The sequence below is a fragment of the Lampetra fluviatilis genome, chromosome 44, assembly GCF_964198595.1.
Source record: "Lampetra fluviatilis chromosome 44, kcLamFluv1.1, whole genome shotgun sequence".
Taxonomy (NCBI): Eukaryota; Metazoa; Chordata; class Hyperoartia; order Petromyzontiformes; family Petromyzontidae; genus Lampetra; species Lampetra fluviatilis.
In genome coordinates, this window is record NC_136318.1 from 5,131,677 (window position 1) to 5,154,694 (window position 23,018).

Here is a 23,018-nt window from a genome sequence, read left to right on the forward strand (position 1 = left end):
GTCAAAAGCGTCCAAAATCGCGTGACGTCATTTATAGACGGCCCCTTACCCGCTGTGTGAATTCTAAACACGCTCCGCCGCTACGCCGCCGGTGGACGGCGGAGAGCGGCGGCGGCGGCGTTGTAAATGATACCATTAATAGGTCAACGCAGCAGGCCTGGGCTTCGCAAGAGGCGCTAACGGAGCGATATCGCGCGAGTTTATTTTGGTTTTTCGCGGACACCCTCACGCCACTTGCCAGTGGAGGCGAACTCCTCCAACCCACCAGAGGTGGTGGTGGTGGGGGAGGAGGAGGGGGGAATAGCTTCGGGGCAGAAATAGGACAAACCCCGCAAACATCGCCAACAACTTGAACCCAACGGCGCTCGACTCGCCCGACCGAACCGGGGACCGATCGACTTTGTGGACCCAGTCAGTCAGTACGTCGGCCGGGTTATGTTCACGCGGCTTTTGACTTCATGCCTTCCCACGACGCTTTGTCACCTATACATACTCCCCACCACAGCAGCTTCAGCTACGATCCTGAGCAGGGAGGGGGGGGGAGTGTTAGGCCGACAGTCTGGGACAAGTTTCGTGGATGGGCCTGCATCGTGCGTGGCAGCAGCATCATCATCGTCTTGTGTTCACGCGTACGGTGCAAGCGTCGCTGTGTTTGCTGTACTTCTATGCTCCCACGGGCTATGTTGTCCCCCCCCCCCTCATGCCTGCAGCGGCGTGGTGAATTATGGCCGAGTTATTTAAAACGCACGTGGGCCAGCAACGACGTGGAGGCCCTCACTCATCCAGCAGTGGAGTGGACCTGTTGGCAGGCTGTAACGTGGGAGGGCGTTATGGCACGCTGTGGTATACGATCAAAACGTTTGATGTTATTGGTTCTTTCGGTAAAGTCACGTAAAAGGGAAATAATAAAATAATATTGGCTTTTCTTTATATTATTTTATTATTTCCCTTCTACGTGACTTTACCGAAAGAACCAAGAATATGAATCCCTGCAGTCACGAAAGCTTTAAATCAAAACGTTTGGTGTTATTGAAAATGCATTGAGTTAAGCTTATTCACGTGTGAGGTAATTTAGCATTGATATAAAGCAAATTATATTTTTCTGCGTTGCTATTATGACTCAATAATTTCAGCTTGTACATAATTACCACACCGTTGTGATTTAAATCGATGTTGTCGACGAGCAGTAATTTATATTTATGGACATGAAGCTCAATATGTGCAGTTCCCTAAAGTGCAATGCACGCCCTTCATTTAACCAGATGAAATAGCCATTGAGATTTATAATTAATAATCTTTATTCCACCAAGTGAGACCCAATTAACATTGTTCCTGATGGCATTTCCATTGCTTCTTTTTGTTAAAAAAATGTTTTTACCATTCAGCAGTAGATAGACCATGTCTGATGATTTAGAGTCTCTGTGAGGCTTTCTCTGATGAATAATCGCCGTATATGGTTTCTTGTTGTGCAGCAGAAGTCAGCTTGAGGGCGAGCGGCACCAATGGATGTCTCGGCGCTGAGCAACCAGGAGCTGAGGGAGAAGCTCCTGGATTTGGGAGAGAGCCCAGGACCCATCACATGTGGTGCGCACACCAAGCCAGGGCTCACAGAGCTCACAGCCAGCCCTCACCTACTCCTCACCTCCAGTCCTCACCAACTCCTCACTCTCTCTCCTCACCAACTCTTCACTCTCTCTCCTTCATCTTCCAGCCCTCACCAACTCCTCACCTCCAGTCCTCACCAACTCCTCAATCTCCTCACCTCCAGTCCTCACCTACTACTCTCTCTCCTCATCAACTCCTCACTCTCTCTCCTCACCTCCAGTCCTCACCTACCCCTCACTCTCTCAACTACAGCCCTCACCTACTCCTCACCTCCAGTCCTCACCTACTCCTCACTCTCTCTCCTCACCTCCAGTCCTCACCTCCCCCTCACTCACTCTCCTCACCTCCAGTCCTCACCTCCCCCTCACTATCTCTCCTCACCTCCAGTCCTCACCTACTCCTCACTCTCTCTCCTCACCTCCAGTCCTCACCCACTCCTCACTCTCTCTCCTCACCTCCAGTCCTCACCCACTCCTCACTCTCCCTCCTCACCTCCAGTCCTCACCCACCCCTCACTCTCTCTCCTCACCTCCAGTCCTCACCCACTCCTCACTCTCTCTCTCCCTCCTCACCTCCAGTCCTCACCCACCCCTCACTCTCTCTCCTCACCTCCAGTCCTCACCCACTCCTCACTCTCTCTCTCTCTCTCTCCCTCCTCACCTCCAGTCCTCACCCACCCCTCACTCTCTCTCCTCACCTCCAGTCCTCACCCACTCCTCACTCTCTCTCTCCCTCCTCACCTCCAGTCCTCACCAACTCCTCACTCTCTCTCCTCACCTCCAGTCCTCACCCACTCCTCACTCTCTCTCTCCCTCCTCACCTCCAGTCCTCACCCACTCCTCACTCTCTCTCTCTCTCCCTCCTCACCTCCAGTCCTCACCCACTCCTCACTCTCTCTCTCCCTCCTCACCTCCAGTCCTCACCAACTCCTCACTCTCTCTCCTCACCTCCAGTCCTCACCAACTCCTCACTCTCTCTCCTCACCTCCAGTCCTCACCCACCCCTCACTCTCTCCTCACCTCCAGTCCTCACCCATTCCTCACTCTCTCTCCTCACCTCCATTCCTCACCCACTCCTCACTCTCTCTCCTCACCTCCAGTCCTCACCAACTCCTCACTCTCTCTCCTCACCTCCAGCCCTCACCAACTCCTCACTCTCTCTCCTCACCTCCAGTCCTCACCAACTCCTCACTCTCCTCACCTCCAGTCCTCACCAACTCCTCACTCTCTCTCCTCACCTCCAGCCCTCACCAACTCCTCACTCTCCCTCCTCACCTCCAGTCCTCACCTACTCCTCACTCTCTCTCCTCACCTCCAGTCCTCACCAACTCCTCACTCTCTCTCCTCACCTCCAGTCCTCACCTACTTCTCACTCCCTCCTCACCTCCAGTCCTCACCTACTCCTCACTCTCTCCTCACCTACTCCTCACTCTCTCTCCTCACCTCCAGTCCTCACCAACTCCTCACTCTCTCTCCCCACCTCCAGTCCTCACCTCCCCCTCACTCTCTCTCCTCACCTCCAGTCCTCACCTACTCACCTCCAGTCCTCACCTACTCCCCGCCCTCTCCTCCGTGCACCCCCCGCCATGTTATAGGCAGACGTCGCCTTACCTCCCTTCAACGCACAGTATCACCTTTCCTTCATAACCAGGAGATGAAATGAACCCATTGAGACTCGTGAAACATTGGATCTACACAGGCAGTTGGGCTAAGTGCTGTTTCGCAAGCACCTCTGAAGGCCAGTATGGTACACAAAACTAAACTAATATTTTACCAGGTAAGGCCCACTGTGCAATATAGCTCTATTTCAGAAGCGACCTGGCCACAAATGATAGCTCAACGAAGTGGCTTGTCACGTGGAAATTTATAGCAGCCAAACACTCTAAAACGCACGATGGGTGGAGTGCCCAGCACCATGCTCGACCACATTTGTCCCCCATTGCTGTTTACACACAGCACCAGTTTCTCATTTAAGACTGAGTCGATTTAGGGGAGGCCCCAAAGTTATTCAGATATTCGTCAATGATGTTGTCCATGAGCAGGAATCGAACCGAGGTCGCTGGGTTTGGAGCGCAGTGCGCTAATCACTGCACCACCGCTCCCTAGGCACGACGCGCACCGTGTATGAGCGGAAGCTGCTGCGTCTACTCGGGCAGGAGAATGAGGAGCAGCAGGATCAGCGCTACCCCAAGACCCACGATACCGATGACTCCGACCCCGAGGAGGAGGGTGAGCATCTCAACACCGCCAAGCGCCATCACCTCAATCGCTCACAGAAAATTACGACGACGCTTGTCTGACGAGCTTGCGTGCATGGGCGGCAAAGCTGATGAACAACATCGGCCAGCCAATAACATGCGGGACAACCTGAAAATACATCGCAGAGCCAATGTCCAAGATAAAATAAATAAGCAGGCAACATATCTCCTTCATATCTGTCCCTCCACACGCCCTTGTGAGGCTGTATAATTCCAACAACACTGGTTTATGGACTGGCTTCGACAAACAGTGTCTCATCAGCAAGTAAGGCTCGGGGAGGGTCGAGGGATTCAGAGTGGGGGTGGCCACACCGATGTCACGTGATGTGCGGGGAGGCTCGAGCTGTTTTTGATATAAAGATAACCATTATGAATAAAATTACTAGAGGTGGAATTTGTTTGTCCACGTGATAAACTACGCCGTGATCTTCACACCCATCGCCTGCGCAGAATCGGCAGTGCCGTGGCACCAGGAGCCGCTACGATCGCGAGCCCGGCCCCAGAGCGCCGTGCAGCGGAAGGCAGCACCGGTGCACGCCGTGGAGGAGGGAGGCCGTGGCGGCAGTGCAGTGCTGTCCTGCCTGGCAGTGATACTGGCGCTCGTGCTGGTGACCGGAGTGGCAGTCTTGGCGCTGATGTTCCTGGGCGGGGAGGAGGTTGAACCTCACCTGCTGGAGGAGCACGGCGCTCACGCCGATCACGGCGCGCACGGCGAGGCCGTGTGATCAGCGGTTTGCAAGTTTACCGAAGATAAAAAAATATTCCCGCAGCCAAGATGCTCGGAGCGATGGATAAATATCGCTTGTGGGCCATTTCTAAATGACGAGCGGTTTGGTTATTTTTTGACTGTCAGAAATATTATCCAGTCCCTGATTAGTTGATTAGCAGTAGTTGTAATCGTTAAGATAAGCTACACTTGATACATTTCTCCCAAATGACTTAATTTGCCCACTACTGGCAGACTAAAGCTCGCTTGGAGGCCAATGCTTTGTACACCTTGCATCGCATAGGGACAGCTGGCACTAGGGGTCCCCCTGGTTAAGACACTAGTAGGACGTTGGAACGGTTGATATGAGATGTAAGGCACTTGGGGACTTGCCAAGGCATTTAAGCAAGAGCTCGGTACATGCAAATGCTTACCATTATATTTTTATTGGAGACTAAATTTGCAAAGGTTTGTTATGATTTTCAGTTGTGTCGATTCATGAATCGTGTTTTTCCCCCTCTCCGGTAAACATCGCAGCCTCTCGTAGCTGCAGGAGTCACTTGAAACACTCCTCCCCGAAGGAACAGTTTTCCTCGGTTATCAACCAAACCTGTAACAATTCACTCCCTCCCCCCATCATAATTGAATGAATTGTAATGGTTTGTGATCAGTATTGGATTACTGTAAATGAGCAATAAAACATTGTATTAAAAAGAACAAGCTATATATAAAATAAGTTCCATTCTGGCAATGTGTTATGTTTAAACGGATTCATGTGAGGTGACTTCGATATACCACACCACTGAGATCCAGGTTCGAATCTGGGTTTCAGCCACCCGTGATTAGACCGGGTTCTCAAATTGTGCGAGTTGGTGGACTCGCCCCCGGTCACCCAACGACTCGCAGAGAGACCCTTAGACCCGCAGAGAATGAGTTTTGCTGAAACTAAGTCCTCGTGTGCAATGAGTCGATTGTCACGACCCGGTCACCGATGAGTGCACACAAAAAATCTCACGGCATTAAATGTAGTCGTCTTAAATTGGCTACATTCCACATTTGAAAATAAAGATAATCTATGGGTTTGTTTTGTGTGCGACGGGCGTTTCCATGCAGCAGGGCGTATGGGAAAGTGCAGCACACAGAGCACTCGTAAGAGGTCACTCCAAAGAGCTCTCAGAAGCAGTTCTCTGATATCTCCTTCCACGGGCTATTCTCGAGCACACTGGGGGGTAGGCAATGCTCTGCAAGATTCCCCAATGGATTCCATCTTATGGGACAAAATTGAAATGGAGGTACTTATGTAAATTTCACTGTTTAATGGAAAATAGCCAAATAAGTTTGGTAATCGTTACATCCCCAAAGGTTTGGCCATGATTAACTTTATTTATCAAAGACACCAAAGCTGTTTTTACAGGGTTTGATAGTTCCGATGTCGTCGGATTTGTAAAATATACTAAACCTGCAAGTAAATCTTTCAAAGGTCACCAATTTCATATTTCTTGTTTGTTATTAAATATTGCCGTCTGCTTTTGCAACATTCACTGTTTAGCAGGTTTCAGCACTGGCTGTGGCGATCAACGCGTTAAGTAACTTGGGTGGATCGCAATACCACTGAGGTCCTGGGTTCAAATCCGTGCTCCATCCAAATGCTTTGACACAAATATGCTACTATGTCAGAAGTGTATGCTATCAGCCAAGTGATCAATGAGTGCACAATAATTTTTAATACACATGACCACATATCCTCCCTAACCAATTAACCACCCACACCCCGTGCTTGTGCATGGAGGTGTAACTCATCATTTACAGATGTTCACATATTTGACCTCTTCACATATGCATCTTTCGCTTAGCCCCCATTGAATCGGGTGTCTAACATTGTGCCGTTTGGTTTTGGGAATTAACTAGACTCGCTCTTTAAGCGCTAAAGTATTGTAACATTCTTTTTAAAATGTAGTCTTTGTAAGGAAGTCGTATTACAATACACGTTTGCAGTTAAAATTGTACTTAATTGGATGTTACGGTCGACTTTGTACCATTTGATACTGTTTTTAATAAAGATGACACCAAGAACCCGTATTGTGGCAGTGGTGATACACTCCGCTTATGCTGACGCGGTTATCTGGCTTGACCACCTCAGTGTGAAATTGTAGTTGTTGGTCTGCATCTCCATCATCATCCATACGGTGTGGTTGTGATTCCGATGTTGCTTGCGATGGGTGTTTTGATCGTGAAGGAGGTGCTTTTGTGTTGGAGGAAATGCTCAAAGATCCGCACAGACAGGTTCACAAACACAACTTGCAACACGTTCCTTCGGAGTGGGCAGGTAGGAACTTGGTTGGACAGCGCATTCCTGCACGACAGACAATCCCTGGTGGGCAGTGTGGAACCTGTTGTTCCTACCTGTATAAAAGATAACTTGACTTGAGGTAGCCAGGCAGCCAGCCAGGCAGCCAGCCGCCTTAATTATCGGCCCCTCCCCCTTGCTTAGGCCCTTACCCCCCCTCCCTTAGGCCCCTCCTCTGATCCCCCCCCCCCCCCCTCAGGCCGGCAGTAGGTCTCCACCAATCAAAGAGCTGTTTGTATTATATATATTTATGCACGACAGACAGACAAAACATCCCTGGTGGGCAGTGTGGAACATTGTTCCTTCCTGTATAATCTGGCCACCTCCAAAGCCTTAGGGTTAGATGGCAAATCTTAGCTGTCACTTGCCCAGCTAGGGGATAAACCAGCTTAGGACTGTTACTAAGACCAGCCCACGTGCCCAGATTTAGACCCAAATATCAGAATAACCCCGCCACTTTCCCCGTTTAATGATAAACCAGCTTACTGCTGTGACCAACCCGAGCCCCGATTCCAACATTGACCCGAACATGATAACTAGGTGATCCACCAACCCTTACCTCTAAAGCCACATTGCCAACACCACCCCTCCCTAGCCCTGAAAAAATGTAAACGATGCACGCATTAACGAGACAATCCGCGCCGTCGCCTCGCGCGTACCGCCCGAACATAGACGAGTAGCCGCTTATTTCTTTTGTTTTGATTTTTTATTGTTTTCCTATTTTATCTTTTTTTTGTGTTTTTCGTTTAATCCTTGAACGGCATCTGGTTTTTACTGTACAGGACATGATGTGGGTGGGGGGGGGGGCAGCAGGAGTAGGCAGGGACGGGGGGGGGGGGCTTCTTGGACCTACGGTGAATTCGACCGAAGACCTCGAACGACCAAATGTGCGGCTATTTAATGGCCGAAATTTTTTTACGTGCCACCCAGCCACCCCCCCCTCCCCCCCCACCACTCTTTCCCAACGTCGCCAAACTCCACCACGGGGCGCAGCCACTCGCTGGCATTCCCGTCTGCACTTCAGGGTGTGTGCGAGGCAGGCAGGCAAATTAAACTAAAACTCGAATTAAATTTTGCCGATGACCCCAATTCTTTTTTGTGAAATGGTAACTTCCCCACGAACCCACGGCCGCAAAGCCCCTTTCCCTCCACTCGCTCGCTTGGTGACAGCACAAATTTCACCATAGCCACGGGAAATGTTTTATTCTTGGCGTATTTGCGAACAAGTCGCCGGGCATGGCACGAGGAGGGGATGAGGGCGAGCGATGAACCCCCCCCCCCCCAGCTCTACCCCGCCCCCGGGTTTTTGGAACACAAGCAGTATTGATGGGCAGGAAGGTCGCTGGGTCACTGGACCAGGCCGGCTCAAAGCTTCCTATTCACTGCTGCCCCCTCCACGTGCCTCCCCCTTCTCTCCCCGTGGCGGTATTCCCCACCCTCCGATGTTTTTGGGTTGTGCCGTGCGCCGTTTTGAACAATTCGGTTCCTGAAGAACGCTCCCGGCACGTGGAGCGAAACGTCGGACGTCGTGGCCGAACAACACGCGGTACAAACTGGGAACTCATCGTAGCCTTACGCAGCACAACTGTGAAAACCGACATTTCTTCTCTCCACATGCACGCCTGTTCTTCACCAGCCCCAATGGCCTGCCACCCGGCCCCAACGTCCAAACACCCAGACTTCCCGCTTCTCTTTCCGCTACACAAAAACAGGATGCGATGGCCCTCTGGGCCCAACTCGGAAAACGAAACGTCGATCACGCACGCACGCACGCACGCACGCGTCGACCGCTCGTACAAGCGCCACCTCCGCCGCCGACACGCGCTACATCAGCCGGTCTAAATGTTTAAAAACAAACAAAATATGACTCGTCACATTAATAACGCCGCCGACGCCGCTTGCTGCCGACGATTGCAAAAATATGCCCAATGATAAACCGCAAAAAAACGCGCTCGTGACCTTCCCCGTTTGGTCAGCGCCATTGTTAGCAAACACGGCTTTTGTTCCGGTGGAGCTGGCGCCAGAAACAGAGGGAGTCTAACTAGGGTGGTGTGAGGTGTGAGGACAGCGGTGAAGATGCCGAGAGATTTGGGGGGTCACTCGACTCAAGCCAACGATTTTGAAAAAGATGTCTTACGGACCTTAATTTCTCAATGATTATTTGCCGGGTCGCTGGTCAGACTGAAGTAGGTGGCACGTGACTCGACCAGGAGTAGCCGTAGCGAGAGGCATACTGGATGTGGTGGGCGAGGCGAGTACATATTTTCCCGGTCACCGACCCAGACAGACCCTGGCCGAAAATGAAGCCCCCATCTTAGCCTTCCGTGCTATCGGTGGCACAGTGGCTTCAAAGGACACTGCCCTCCAAACACCACAAAACTGGTTCAACCCCTGGCCAAGATGCACGTCAGTTCTAGGGAACCTGTGGGAATGCACGGCCCCCCTCCAGACCAAGGTCGACTCAGCCTTAAATGAATACAGGGTGTGATGGAGTGCAGTCGTGAACATATCAGCACTGGGGACGAAGAGGTGGCCGGCCGTGGTTCTGGCCACACCGTGATGTTCGTGCATCGTGCTGGCTTTAATAGGTGCTCGCCAACCACATTTCCCCCTATGGTCTGTATAGATGAATAGGCGATCCACCGTATTGTTTGTGTGGGTGGGCGTAAGTGGTTCAGGCGTAGCTTTGTGCGGTTGTGAGTCACGACAGAGGTTTTACAATAAATCGTTGGGAATGCGTGCGTGTTTCTGTATTGAGAGGTGGTTGTCTGCAGCTGTATATTATTGTTGTGTAGTTATGCGGAGTGTGCTGGTGTGTGCATGGCTGTGTGTGGTTCCAAGTGATTGCGAGTGGTTGTGTATAGTTGTTTGTCGTCATGTATGGCTGTATGCATGTAATTGTGTGTTTTTTAGTACGGCCCTGTAGTTGTGTGTAGGCGTAATGGTTTCAAAGTGGCTTTCTGTAGCTACATGAGAAGCTGCGTGTAGCCGTGTATGGTTGTGTATGCTATGCACGGCCATGTGCGATTGCGCATGATTGCGTTCGGTATGTGTATGGCTACGTGTAGATGTATGTGTAATTGTACGCAGTTGTGTATGCTTGTGTGTAGCTATTACGTCATTGTGTGCGGTTGGACCAGAAGGTCAGAGTTAGACATCAGTGGAGAATACGGGAGGACGTGTGGGCCAGGTGGACCTCAAGGAACCGGGAAGGGCTAGAGACGGAGAGGAAAAAAACTAGACAAATAAATTTTAATAAAACGCAAACAAAAAAAATAAATGGATGATAACAAGGACACGTTATCGTGCAGTCTCACGGAACTACTCACGGAAGCTCCTCGGCAGGCTCACGAGGGCCGGCGAGAAGTTACAGACGGACGAGCGATCGGCGCGATGCCGCGCCAAGGTTCGCCCCGCAAACGAAGATTTTTAGCGCAAACTTAAGAAAACACCGATGCGCTGCGAATACTCCTCTCTCGTGTTTAGCAGTCGCCGTCGTTTGTTTTTGTAATATATTCTGCTGTTGCTGCTGTTAAGATTTCCTCGACGTGCTTATTTAATATTTTTTTCTTTCCTGTTAAACCGCAATCTGCTTCTTCAAGTGTGGTGACGCTGGCGAAGACGATGTTTTGGTGACTTAGATATTGTTCATGGCGTATAGTCTAGTCCATGCCCGGGCTGTGGAGTGCACACGCACATGGATGCACAGATGGGCACACGCACAGATGACACGCACAGCCAAACAGACACGCACACACACGTACACAATTAATTCACAGCATGCTCGAGTCAACTTGCCCACAGTTCTGCAGGGTATTTGCCTGTTCATCCACCCACCCACACATACATACTCATTCACTCACCTACCCAATTCACCCACCCAACCACTCACTCGTTTACGCACTCATCCACCATCACATACTTTACCCACTTACCCAACTCCTCTCACTCACACACCTACCACCCACTCATTCACTCAGTCACTGACACAGTACCCTCTCTCATGTCCATTCCTCTTTAGTGAGAAGCCAGCCACCCACTCACCAGACCACTCACTCACTAACCAGACCACCCAACCACGCACCCACCTCACCAGAACTCATAAAACTACCCACCCACCCAACCACCCAACCACCCACCCCCTCTCACCCGTTTCGATGGCCTGCGCCTCGTTCACCTTCCACTGCTCTGCGACGTCATTAGCGAGGGGATCGTCTGGATTGGGTGCGCTCAGCAGTGCTTGGATCGACAGCAGCACCGTGCGGATCTGCAGCGCCGGTGACCACTTGTCTACAGGGGAGGAGTCGGGGGGGGATGGAGAGCGAGGTCGGACGGATATAATGACGATGACGAATAAGAGTGATTGTTTTATGGTGGGTTACTTCCTCCGCAGCTGCTACGACCCCCGAACAACCCACACCAAAAAGAAAACGCTCACTCGTAACCTAAAGCAGTAAGCAGCAACGTAACGAGTCGTCGATTCACACGAAACGCAAGGCTCTCCATGACCGAGCTGTTGAATGGTGCAGTGAAGATTGCCTTTCAATAACGACAACTGTACAAAAATGGTTGCTTTGAGAGGTTGAACGAGACCGAAGAAAATGAGACAGACTGTACACGGACAAGACAGCGCAAAAGACTGGACACAGTTATCCTCGCAGCGCAAGTGAGAGAAACAAGACGCAGAGACTGCACTAACAAGTCAAACCGAGGATCCCAGGTTGGACCGCGCGTGATGTTCCGCTCCCAGCACTGCATTTAGTTCCTGAAGAAGCGATGTCGGACATCGTGCCACACAACACGTGGCAACCCCAAAAACACAGCAGAGAGAGAGATGTACAGCAGCACAACCACAAAAACCTTCCACGCAATTATACAATATATTCCTTCCCTCCGCACACATGCTCGTTCCAGACCGGCCCCTGAAACCCCCCCCCCCACCCCCCACGTTCTTACAACAAACACAACCTCGCTCAACGCCATAAAAGAACAACTTCGATCGTGCTGTTTGTGATGCTGGCCGTCGCCGCCGCCGCTTAACGTATTGGGCCTTCTGGGCCTGTGCTCATCAGCCCTGTTTGAGAACAAACCAAACAAACGAAAAATACCATGCAACAGCGAGGGGCAGGCGATAGCAGGCAGGCACGCTAACCTTTTAAGATGTCCAGACAGATGCGCCCCAGCTTATCCACGTTGGGGTGGTAGATCTTCGTCATGAAGCGAACTTTGGGCGGCGCCATCGGGTACTCCTCCGGCAGGAAGAGCTCCAGCTTGAACGTTCCGCCCTCGAAGGGTGAATCGGCGGGGCCCGCGATCACCACGTGGAAATACCGAGCGTTGCTCTCGTCCGGTTCCGCCTTGATGCCCGGCACTGGCTCCGCCAGCAACCGCTGCGTCTCCTGCCGGGGCGGGGAGATCGGGGTGCGTGACACAAAGACAAAGATCCACAGGTTATAGGCTTCAGAGATTAGTGCTGGTCACGAGCACCTGTGAAGGCCAGCTGGCACGGCACGTGAGGGGGTGGGTGGCCAACACCATGCCCGGCCCCCTTGGTCTCCCCAGTGGCGATGTTTACACACCACACCCAGGTACTCATTTGAGGCTGAGTCGACCAAGGGGAGGCCCAGGACCGGTTCAGATAATCGTCACCGGTATTGGCGATGAGCGGGAATCGAACTCGGGTCGCCGGGTTAGTAGCACAGTGTGCTAACCACTACACTACTGCACAACACATGCACACACACACGGGCACACACACCCGCATGCACACAGGTTATATCCGTCATAACAAAATATAACGGTAAAATTTGGATTGTTACGTCACGTGTGGTGGGGTAAACTGTGGTTACTCCTATCTCTTCCAAGACGCCTGGCTAGCATGTCAGAGTAGGTCGACATTACAGAACCCTCGAGTGGACGCCCCTTCAGCAGCAGTGGTGTGAGTGAGCAATTTCAAGGGCTGCGCCTGTACCTTTCCTAATAATTAACACCGTCCAGCCCTGACAAGGCCGCTCCCACCGCAGCCATGTGCGTGACCGGGCGACCTATCACAAGCAATGACCGAGCGCCCCCCCCACCAGATTGGTGGAGGCAGCGGCAGCAGCCTGGCAAAGGTGGTCATGATCTCACCCCAACTGGCAAGACAGCCGGCACAGGGACTCCCGCTAAACCCTAAACCGCGATGGGGGAGCGCGTAAAAATTCACGTCGCCGGGAAACGCGCTGTGCAAGGAGGTCAAGGTCATGAAGTTGTCGTGGGGTGACCCTCTTGATATTATTTCTGCTGCAACTCCCCAACGTGTCCTGCCCTCTGCCAGATCCTACAGCTGTTGCAAAGGTGACTGATGCTTGCCGAGGTCGAATCTTACAGTCTTAACATCGCTACCGCCTGCTTTCAGGAGCGCACCTCGTTACAATATTGACACGGCCTTCCAGCAGCGTTCTTACAATCTCATCACATCCACCGTCTGGCTGGAGGTGTTCCCGGCATCATGGCCTAATCACTAAAAAAAAGTAGCTAAATCAACACACAATACGACTGGTGGCATTGGCCAAACATCCCAATGCTGAAAACTTGACCTACAAATCACTCAATTTGGATTACCCACAGCAGGAACATCGCCGCCTACCACAAAAACTCGGCAGGACCTTCCTGAAAAAGAGTCTTGAGAATCGGTGAGGCTTTCCTGGGCAAACGAGCGATCTATTTATAATAAATAAATACATCACCACCCCCAATCCGCCTTCTTGTTATGCAGGTGACCCGTTCTTAAAATATTATCCCTCCGTCATCCGACATTAGGTTCTCCCCTTGCCACGCAACTTTGTCCTCTGGAGTTCTTAAGCCACATCGCCACATGGCTTTTAAATCTTCCAATGTTATGAAGCTGATAAAGGCTGTTATATCTTATCTACAAGATAGGAGCTGGAAGTTTTAAGTTGATTTCATTTAGCCGGGTGAGAACTCAAGAGAACAAGATAGAGTATTACTTACAAGTGACCCAAGACAATAAGGTGGGGGGGGGGCACGATTGTTGCTATTCCAATTCAATAATTTGTCGTGAAATTTTTCGAATTTGGAAAATTTGAATGCCGACCCTGGCCCATATCGGCCGACTCTTGTGAATTATGTCAGGCAAATCTTAAGGCATGAACCATAAAGTACTAAAACTAAACTAAACACTATTTTATTATACCAGGTGAGGCCCACTGAACTATATAGCTCTTTTTCAGAAGCGACCTGACCACAAATAATAGCTCAATGAAGTGGCTTATCACGTGGAAATTGATAGCAGCCAAATACTCTTAAAATGCAAGTTTCTAAATGTGGAGGGAAAAAACCACAGGACCTGGAGAAAAAATCCACACGACCACAGGGCGAGAGACATGCAAACTCCAAATATACAGCAGGCGTTAGGGTCGGGATCGAACACACAATCGCCTGCATACCAGGCGAGGGAGTTAACATCTTGCCACCACAGCGCCCCTCACACCGCTGCGGCGCCCCCAAGGTAGGGGGGGGGGGCTACAGTGAACTCAGTGCTCCTGGGTTCTGGGAAGGGAAGATTGGGCCTCACTGCCTCACTCGCGTAGGGACTACGAGCAGCGGGAACAAAGAGTCTAGGCGCTTAGCTGCAAATGCATGGGCAATGCGACGCGACATATTAATGGTGAACCAATGAATTTGTGATGCTGCGCTGGCAGAGGTGCACAAGCGCAAACAGCTAATATCTCAAAACACATTCATCATCCATCCTGTCGATAAAATGAGCACCACTCTAGATTGGGAAGTTAAACGACGGGTGTCCACCTTTGGGCGGACGAGCTCTCGTCATAGGAATGTGGAAATTCCATCACTTGCTCCGCGGGGCTGTGAACAGGAACTGAAACCCAAATTCCTAAATGTTCAATTGAGCAGTAACTCCCACTCCGAATAAAGGCTCTGGCAGAGGGAGTTGTGAAACTCCCAAAACCTGCTCAGCTGGATACCGCAAACGCTTTCCAAACACGCGTCTGCCCTGACAAGACACCAATGGGTATTAGTCAGGGCAAAAAAATGCGTTTGCGTATTTGCAAAGAGTCCTTTTGCTCTGGGCTGTGTCGCCATAGCTTTGGACGATGCTTGAAATCACTTTGGCCTTTTTTCCAATAAGGCAACTCCATGAAAAGCAACACAACTCAAATTGAAAATATGAGAAGAGGGTTTTATCCTATCTGGCAATAAAACAGGTGTTTAGATTTTAAACACCAAATAGAAACCTTTTGCGAGGAATCATATCTGCATTAACCACACGTACTTGGTGAAAATGCAAACATGCTCAGATAATATATGCATTGTCTTTTAAACTGATTGGTCTACACCAGAGACAGTCTTCTTTCGGACCTCGTCTCACCACCAGTGTCAGACCAGAGAACAGCACAAAGACAATCTTGATTCTCTGAGTTGCATTGCCTTGTGGGATGCCTTTGCATTAACGGGCTGGGGTCTCACTAACATGGCCACTTCTGCTCCCTTAGCCTCGATGTATCGTTGATTCTTACTGTGTTATGGGCTGTTTGTCTCACTGGTATGGCCACTGTTGCGGTGGTTCTCTTGCGGTGACGCTCTTGCCTCGTGAAGGCCACTCTCCGATCTTACATTAACATGCTCATCTCTCACATTAACATAGCCACTTCCGTGCCCTCGTCGAGGAGGCCGCTCTCCTATCTTACACTAACATGCTAATTTCTCACATTAACATCACTAGCTCCGCCCACTTCTTTATGACCCTTGGGCTACACCCATTTCAAACCTTTTAAAACAGTCTGCCTCAGCAGCAGACCATGCTTTCCCACCTGATGACGGACGCTTGTCTTGCGCCCGAAACGCCGTTATTTATTTTATTTTATACCTACGTGACTTTACCGAAAGAACCAAAGAGTAAGCACAAAGATAGACAGCACAAATACAAGGTACTATCAGATCATTTATAGATCGTTGATACTGGCAAAAAGGTCCCATTTTGTAGAACTCATATTGGCCGATCTTGGCAGGGGGTGATCGTGCCCCCTCGTTACCGACAGATGGACGGGCGGAGTTGACGGCATTAGCGCTTCGAGCCGCGGGTGTTCTTCCAGTTCCTTTGCCTTGTGGGCCATTCGGGCCCTGACCGTTTCCCTTCACCGATATCTGCTTACAGTGGACTCTCCTCCAACCCTTTATGGCCATCACTGCACATTTCAACGGGAGACAGTGGAGTGTTCGATGCTTGACGTGCGGGTCAGGTCGTCAATGTCCCCTTCCCCTGGTAGTTTCGAAGTATCGTAGATAACGATTCAGCGCACACCGATTCTCTATAGTCACTCGCTCACAAGGGGTCAGTTGCCTCTTTTTCACTCTTTTATTGCTACCACCACGGTTACTGTTCCCGTGAACTGCACTTATTGTTTCCTCCATCCACGTTGAGGACTCTGTCTGCCAGACTGACTGTGCTGTCTCATCAACACTGTGTTTGACCACAACACCACAGGTGACAGCAATACATTCACCCACAGACTCTCAACCAGTCACTTACCCACCCACCTAATCACTCACCCACTGACTATGCCACTCACTCAGCCACTCACCACACTACAGGTCGCAGCACTTCTCATTCTGCTTCTCTCCTCGCACTGCTCCCTCTGGAATTCCATAATCTCGCTCAGTAAAAAAAAACGTGGTAACTCATCATTTAGAACTTCAATAGTGCGGTTTGTTGCTAGCCGCTTGGTGATTTGGGCCTTTGCTCAGAAAACCTTGAAAAATAAGCCTTCTCCTTTACTTGCACTCACATGGTACGATTGATTGTTATGAGAATTACTCATCAACTTACAGATAAACAAAAAACAATAATTGGCGCATTAAACGCTTGCGCACTGCGTTTCAATGAATTTGGTGATGTCAAATCTCACAGCATAAACATGACCGCTGCTTTTGCCATTTAGAATTAAACTAAAAACCTACTTGTTTCCTATGCTACGTTAGATAAACTGGAGATTGTTTTTACTGTACAGCGCTCTGAAGCCCTTTGTAGGGTCTACTGCGCCTTATAAAAATTGTTAAAAATAATAATTCAGCTGGATCATTCCGATAGGGTCGAACCCAAAAATTTGTAAGGCATCTTAAGTCACTGTCCGTGTCTGTTCCTCCCAGGACTTCCTTGTTTATGCGACGTATCTTTTACAAAACATTTTAAGAACTCTTCCGGAAGTTCTTATGTTGTCTCCTTCATTGCAAGTCCAGTGTAGCGGGAAAACGTTCTAAAGGTGGAGTCCTCTTTAAAAAAAAAGAAACCCTGGCCACTTGATTTTATTTTCATTATCGTGTTTCCACAGCGTGCTAAGTTTGGATCGCACGTGCGATATAGAGCCGATGACGCGAGTAATCACGCGATTTCAGCAAAACTTACATTCAAGTAATGTGTGTGTATAGATGGACTATACAAGGTAAGGTTTAAAGATTGAAGGTTTGATACTGAAATTACATTTCCAATTATTGAATTAACCGTTTGGGCAAGCCACTGTTGGATGTCTCTCCATGCATTGACCATACTTCACCACGCTGGTCAGAAAAGCGAGCTGGAGAAGGGTGAGCCCTGGAGGGTTGCGGGGCAGGGGGGTCCAGCACCAGCCAGTTCAGATTCACTACGCACCGATGTTAGCCCTGTCCAGGAAACCGAGATCACTGTCAGTGGTAATAGGGGTTTTCCCCTTTTTTCTGGCAACAAAACTGACACCTTTTGCAAGGAATCATGTTTACATTAACCACAATACTTGCAGTCAAATTCAAACAAAAAACAATACTCTGATAATTTATGCATTGTCCTTGAAACTGATTGGTCCACACCAGAGACAGCTTTCTTTAGAGCCTAGTCTCATATGGTGTTCGACCAGATGACGCCAAAAGGCGCACAGTTCAAAGACAACGCAACTACCAGAGTAATGAGAGCTCGGGGTGAGCAGCTACATCACGAGACCTCCTTTGCCAGTACCAACATATACTAATAGGGTTTTTCCCCTTTTTTCTGGCAACAAAACTGACAGTTTCAAGGACAATGCATAAATTATCAGAGTATTGTTTTTTGTTTGCATTTGACTGCAAGTATTGTGGTTAATGTAAACATGATTCCTTGCAAAAGGTGTCAGTTTTGTTGCCAGAAAAAAAAGGGGAAAAACCCGATTAGTATATTTTGGTACTGGCAAAGGAGGTCTCATGATGTAACTGTCAGTGGGTTGTGGTAAAGTGCGTCAAATGGCTTGCCAAATCGTCAATGGATCAATCGCCCACGGCGACGTCTCTATGGCAACCAAGCGACGCAATCCCATCAACAGCACGCCAGGATGCGTCTCTCGGCGTGTACGCTAGCACCAAGGGCTAGTGTCAGGGATACAGTCTGGGATAGAGTTGAGGTCGGTGACAGGGTTAGAATCATTCACAGTCCTAAACTGGCTTAGACTCAAGCTGGGTTAGCGTCAGGGTTAGAACCAGGGCTTATTGTCAGTGTTAGTATCAGGCTTCGAGTTGGGATTAGCGTCAAGGCTAACATCAGGGTGAGTCATGATTATGGTTTGTTCCAAGTCGGGTTATCCCAAAGTTGGGTTAATGACAGGGCAAAGTGCCGCTGCCGGTAACCCATGGCCTTGAAGGAAAGGCTTGGTGGCTTACACACACAGTAGTATATGCACTGGCACTACCAGGTGCCAGCACGCCATGGTAGCACATGGTGGTACAGCAAATGGGATCTATCCGTCAACAGCATTGCGTGTTACCCCTTCATATACGTGGTTGGTTTTCTCCGGGTTTTGCGGTTTCTCCCCTTCATGATACGATGCCAAACACCCCTATATATGGAGTTGGCCAAACATCCCAATATAGCAGCAACAGGACCCTGCTGAAAGAGTGTTCCCAATGAGCGAGGCTTTTCTGTGCAAGGGGACTTCACGCTCAAAAAGTCGTGGGTAGCAGCAGCAGCGGCGAGGCCCTCCCTACTTTTACGCTTTCAACCACACAGGCGGGCATGCTCCTCACGATCATCAACTTGCTCGGACCAGAATGTTGAAATACGGTCGCTTAACAACCCCCCACATGGCATGCGGGAAGGCCCGCATACAAAAATGAATGCGGAAAACGGGGCTGTGCAGGTTACTACAAAGTAGTACTGCACTGCAGTCGGCTTTCATTCATCACACGACCAGGAGTGTGAGTCGGAATACACCTTACGAGGCCAGGGCTCGGCAAACCAAAATAACAAAAGCAGATATTTTTATTTCGAATTCGGTAAAAGAAAAAGTTTTTTTTTATCGATATATCAAGAGCCGCCATGTAATGTGAACGCGAGACGGTGCTTAGTAAATAGCATTACGACGCAGTTCTTAAAGCTCCGCAAGTTGCAGGCTCCTGTACTCAACAATAGACTCAAGTATCGATGATTTTAAATTACGTACGGTGAATGCAGGGTTTCGAGCGGCTGCAGGGGTCACGTGAATTTATTGCAGGAAACGCAAAAAATTAACCCGTAAAAACAAAGTTTTTCACTATAAATCCTTTATATGCGTGGCATCGGTTTTATTTTATTATTCATTTCTGTTTTCTTGAGTAAGAGTTTCATTTTTATCACATTGGTATTTAAAATTAAATATGAAAATGTTTTTCTTCCTAAAAAGTGGAAAATTTTGGAAAAAAATTTTCACGAAAATAAATTGTCACGCACGAGTCTGTGTGCAAAATGTCAGCTCGATTGGATCACGGGAAGTGGGTTAAAAAACGACCGAAAGATTTGCACGGTCGTAAGCGCGCAAGCAAGCGAACTTAATATAAAGGATTTAATAAGTAACAACATAATTACGTGTCCACTGTCAATCCACTGCTGGATTAAGGCCTCCCCACACCATCTCAGCCACGGGAGATGTTTGACCATACTTCACCACGTTGGTTAGTGCGGGTAGATGAATGCGGTGGGGGATAGACCCAAGCAACTGGTTTAGACGTCACTCACCATTGAGATGAGTCGTGTGACCAAAAACGAACTCGGGTTTATGGGTTCGTAGTGGCAGTGCGCTTACCGCTGCACCGACACCACCCCCGTGTCTCTCACCGAGTTAAACACCCAACATCGATCCTGACACACGAATCGATATTGGTCATCGATTAACCCAACCCATCATTGCATCTCCAGAAAACACAGCGCAGATGGAAGACGTGAAAATATGGATAGTAATTGTCCAAATGTAAAAAAAAATCAAACCCAATTCGTTGCCATGAAATGCTAAAAATAGTGTGTGTACATTTGGTGACAGAGAGTTTGTGCTTCTCACGCGTCGAGGCAAATCTGTTTCAACCCAAGAGTCACCGCGACTCTTGGCGTGGCGAGAGGACAGACTGCGGCACGGATACCGTGCAGGAGCCTGACGACTTTCGAAAGGTGCGCAGTGAATGACACGAAACACGCACACGCGAAGCAAACGCCTTACTAATACAAAAGGGGAAATTGACACGCAACATTAAACACATGCCTTACTAACGTTGACTCGAGGCGTGGACATGCGATCTATATGTATTGGAACCTGAGCAAACTAAGGGGACGGTGGGGGGGGGGGAGAGACAAAGATCCCCCGTATAGCCTTAACATACTTTTGGGGCAAGTGCTGTTAGCGACTAGCACCTATTAAGGACGGCACGGCACTCGAGGGCGTGGGTAGCCCAGCACTACCGCATCGATCTGGCGATGTTTGCACACCCTCACACGCCAGGTACTACTCATCTGAAGGCGAATCGACCTCGGGTGGGAACAGGCAATTCGATCGGTCCAGATCATTAACTCATCGCTGGCGTTGGCCGTGAGCGGCAATCGAACTTGGTTCGCCGGGTTCGGAGCGCGTCATCCAGCAGCTCATTGACACAAGGCCTGCTGCTACGAGTGCACTTGGTCATTGCAAGGCCCGCGAAGGCCACTGATGGCCCCCGGTGGCCTTTACAGCGGCCCCAGACGTACGACCACCCCCCCCCACGACAACACACAAGTGACCCCCCCCCACCATCATCGTGCTGTCACCCCCCCCCCCCCCACGACAACACACACGTGACCCCCCCACCACCACCACCCCCATCATCATCGTGCTACTGTCACACCCCCCCCACAACACACAAGTGACCCCCCCCCCCCACCACCATCAACATCGTGCTGCTGTCACCCCCCCCCCCACAACAACACAAGTGACCCCCCCCCCCACCACAACAACACACAAGTAAACCCCACCACCACCCCCCATCATCATCGTGCTGCTGTCAAACACCACCCTGCCCCCCCCCCCAATGGTTTCAAATGTTGTGGCGGCACTCACAACTGATGATGTCTTATCGGTTTCCCCCCCCCACCAACCTCTGGCGTAGATGAATCTTGCAGACGAAGCTCGGCCACTGAGCTTTGCTACACGAGCATCGGGGTGGGGGCCCTCTCTTTAACACGTGGACCCGGTATTGTAGAGGGGTGCAGAGAAAGGAAAATTGGTCTCACGTCTCCTTCTTCTGAACCTCGTCAGAAGTCAACCACGAGTGTGGGTGGAGGGGTAGATGAGGTGGCGAGGAGAGAGGGGATGATGGAGAGGCTGTGAGGAAGGGTCGAGACGTGGAATGACGAGGATGGGTTGATGGTAACGAGGTGCAGAGGACTAAGGAGACGATGAGAAGATGGTGCTAACGATGACTTTCTCATGATGACAAGGATGAGTTATGATAACTACGATGACCATTAAACATAGCTAAGCCTGCAGTCGTGATGATGCTGTGATGATGATGATGAAGTATATAACGATACGTCTATGGCGACGAAGTAGACTGAAGAGGCCTGCGATTATAACCGTGACAATGATTCATAATCAACGTGTTTGGGTTTAGATCGCGTTATTTATAAATGTGTCGTAACCTTTCGATTTAAAGCTTTCGTGACTGCAGGGATTCATCTTCTTGGTTCTTTCGGTAAAGTCACGTAGAAGGGAAGTAATAAAATAATAAAAACAAAACATAACAAAATAATATAATTCTCACCCTTCTACGTGACTTTACCGAAAGAACCAAGAAGATGTGTCGTAACCCTCCACCACCCGACACGGCCAAATCAGCAAAAATGTGTCACGTTGACAAAAGACAAAATAGTTCACTGCTTTAGCCCACCGGTGCAGTGTTTAAGCGTGAAACCACAACATTTATGACTGACGGTGATGTCGACAATGACGGTGCTGATGATGATACCTCTGAAGATGCCGATTCCGACGCCTTGGATCACGAACACTGCCAAGATTTTGAAGACCGATGCCCGATCACCACTTTGATACCTCTTAACGTAACGATTCCGAACCCCGTAATTATGCATTTTACGAGGACTATAACGACCAAGACGATGACAAAGATGATGATGATGGTGGTGAAGACTTTGAAGTAAGAGGCAACATGAGGAGGCGCAAGGCCGAGGTGGACTGGAAGCTTCTGCCATCATCACGGCCACCACCAACCACGACAACCACCACCACCATCATCATCGTCGTCTCTCGCAGCAAAGCAGCAGCAGCAGCCGAGGCCCACCTTGATGATGCGCCGAGGCAGGCCGGTCATCTTGGCGAGGAGGCGGAGGACGAGAAGAGGAGGAGCGAGAGGAGGAGGAGGCGAGGGCGCAGCTACAATATGGCGGCGCCTCGTTTCCGCGGCATCATCGACGCGCCGTCAACCTGAACACGCCCCTAGCCCCCACCCCCATCCCCCCCCACTAACCCCCCCAACCCCGCCCCCACACCCCACCCCCCGCCCACCCCACCTCCACTCCCACCCGACACCTTTACGGCAGCGGCCGGTGTCGTGAAAACGCCGGCTTCGCGAAACGTCCGTTCGTTGTAGCCCCTCCCCCCTATAGCCCCTCCCCCCCGCCAAGCCTCCCTCACCCCCCATTCCACTCCATCAAGCCCCTCCCCCCCCGACAGCCCCTTCCCCCATCCAACCCCTCTCCCCCGCTAGCCCCCCCCAACCCCCTCCATCTATCCCCCTCCATCCAGCCCCTCCCCCCATCCAGCCCCCCTCCACCGACAGCCCCCCCCATC

The 23,018-nt window shown here is 50.2% G+C and overlaps 2 protein-coding genes across 4 annotated transcripts; one reads left to right on the forward strand and one right to left on the reverse strand.

Moving 5' to 3' along the window:
- The first annotated feature begins 92 nt into the window (after positions 1 to 92).
- Positions 93 to 6,636, forward strand: LOC144947319 (lamina-associated polypeptide 2, isoforms beta/gamma-like). Of its 3 annotated transcripts, none has more exons than XM_078876574.1 (4): positions 93 to 411; positions 1,473 to 1,584; positions 3,711 to 3,833; positions 4,313 to 6,636. In XM_078876574.1, the coding sequence occupies exons 2-4, from the start codon at positions 1,503 to 1,505 to the stop codon at positions 4,585 to 4,587; spliced, it is 480 nt and encodes a 159-aa protein (XP_078732700.1). In that variant the 5' UTR covers positions 93 to 411; positions 1,473 to 1,502; the 3' UTR covers positions 4,588 to 6,636. The 3 variants fall into 3 exon arrangements, with proteins under 3 accessions (XP_078732700.1, XP_078732699.1, XP_078732698.1); XM_078876573.1 differs by having other exon boundaries at positions 99 to 419; positions 1,476 to 1,584; XM_078876572.1 differs by having other exon boundaries at positions 100 to 419.
- Positions 6,637 to 7,661: 1,025 nt separating this feature from the next.
- On the reverse strand, positions 7,662 to 22,652 carry LOC144947320 (ubiquitin-conjugating enzyme E2 N). Its single transcript, XM_078876575.1, has 4 exons — positions 22,510 to 22,652; positions 12,068 to 12,314; positions 11,065 to 11,205; positions 7,662 to 10,593 (listed from the first exon to the last, which is right to left on the reverse strand). Exons 1-4 carry the CDS (start codon positions 22,537 to 22,539, stop codon positions 10,553 to 10,555), a joined length of 459 nt encoding a protein of 152 aa, XP_078732701.1. The 5' UTR covers positions 22,540 to 22,652; the 3' UTR covers positions 7,662 to 10,552.
- Positions 22,653 to 23,018: the final 366 nt, after the last annotated feature.

Coding starts and splice junctions, on each gene's coding strand:
- LOC144947319 (XM_078876574.1), top strand. CDS start 1,503: ATGGATGTCTCGGCGCTGAGCAACCAGGAGCTGAGGGAGAAGCTCCTG. Junction 1,585..3,710: donor CCCAGGACCCATCACATGTG/GTGCGCACACCA, acceptor ACCGCTCCCTAG/GCACGACGCGCACCGTGTAT. Junction 3,834..4,312: donor CTCCGACCCCGAGGAGGAGG/GTGAGCATCTCA, acceptor TCGCCTGCGCAG/AATCGGCAGTGCCGTGGCAC.
- LOC144947320 (XM_078876575.1), bottom strand. CDS start 22,539: ATGACCGGCCTGCCTCGGCGCATCATCAAG. Junction 11,206..12,067: donor CTGTCTGGACATCTTAAAAG/GTTAGCGTGCCT, acceptor CCTCCCCTGTAG/ACAAGTGGTCACCGGCGCTG. Junction 10,594..11,064: donor GGCGCAGGCCATCGAAACGG/GTGAGAGGGGGT, acceptor TGCACTCCACAG/CCCGGGCATGGACTAGACTA.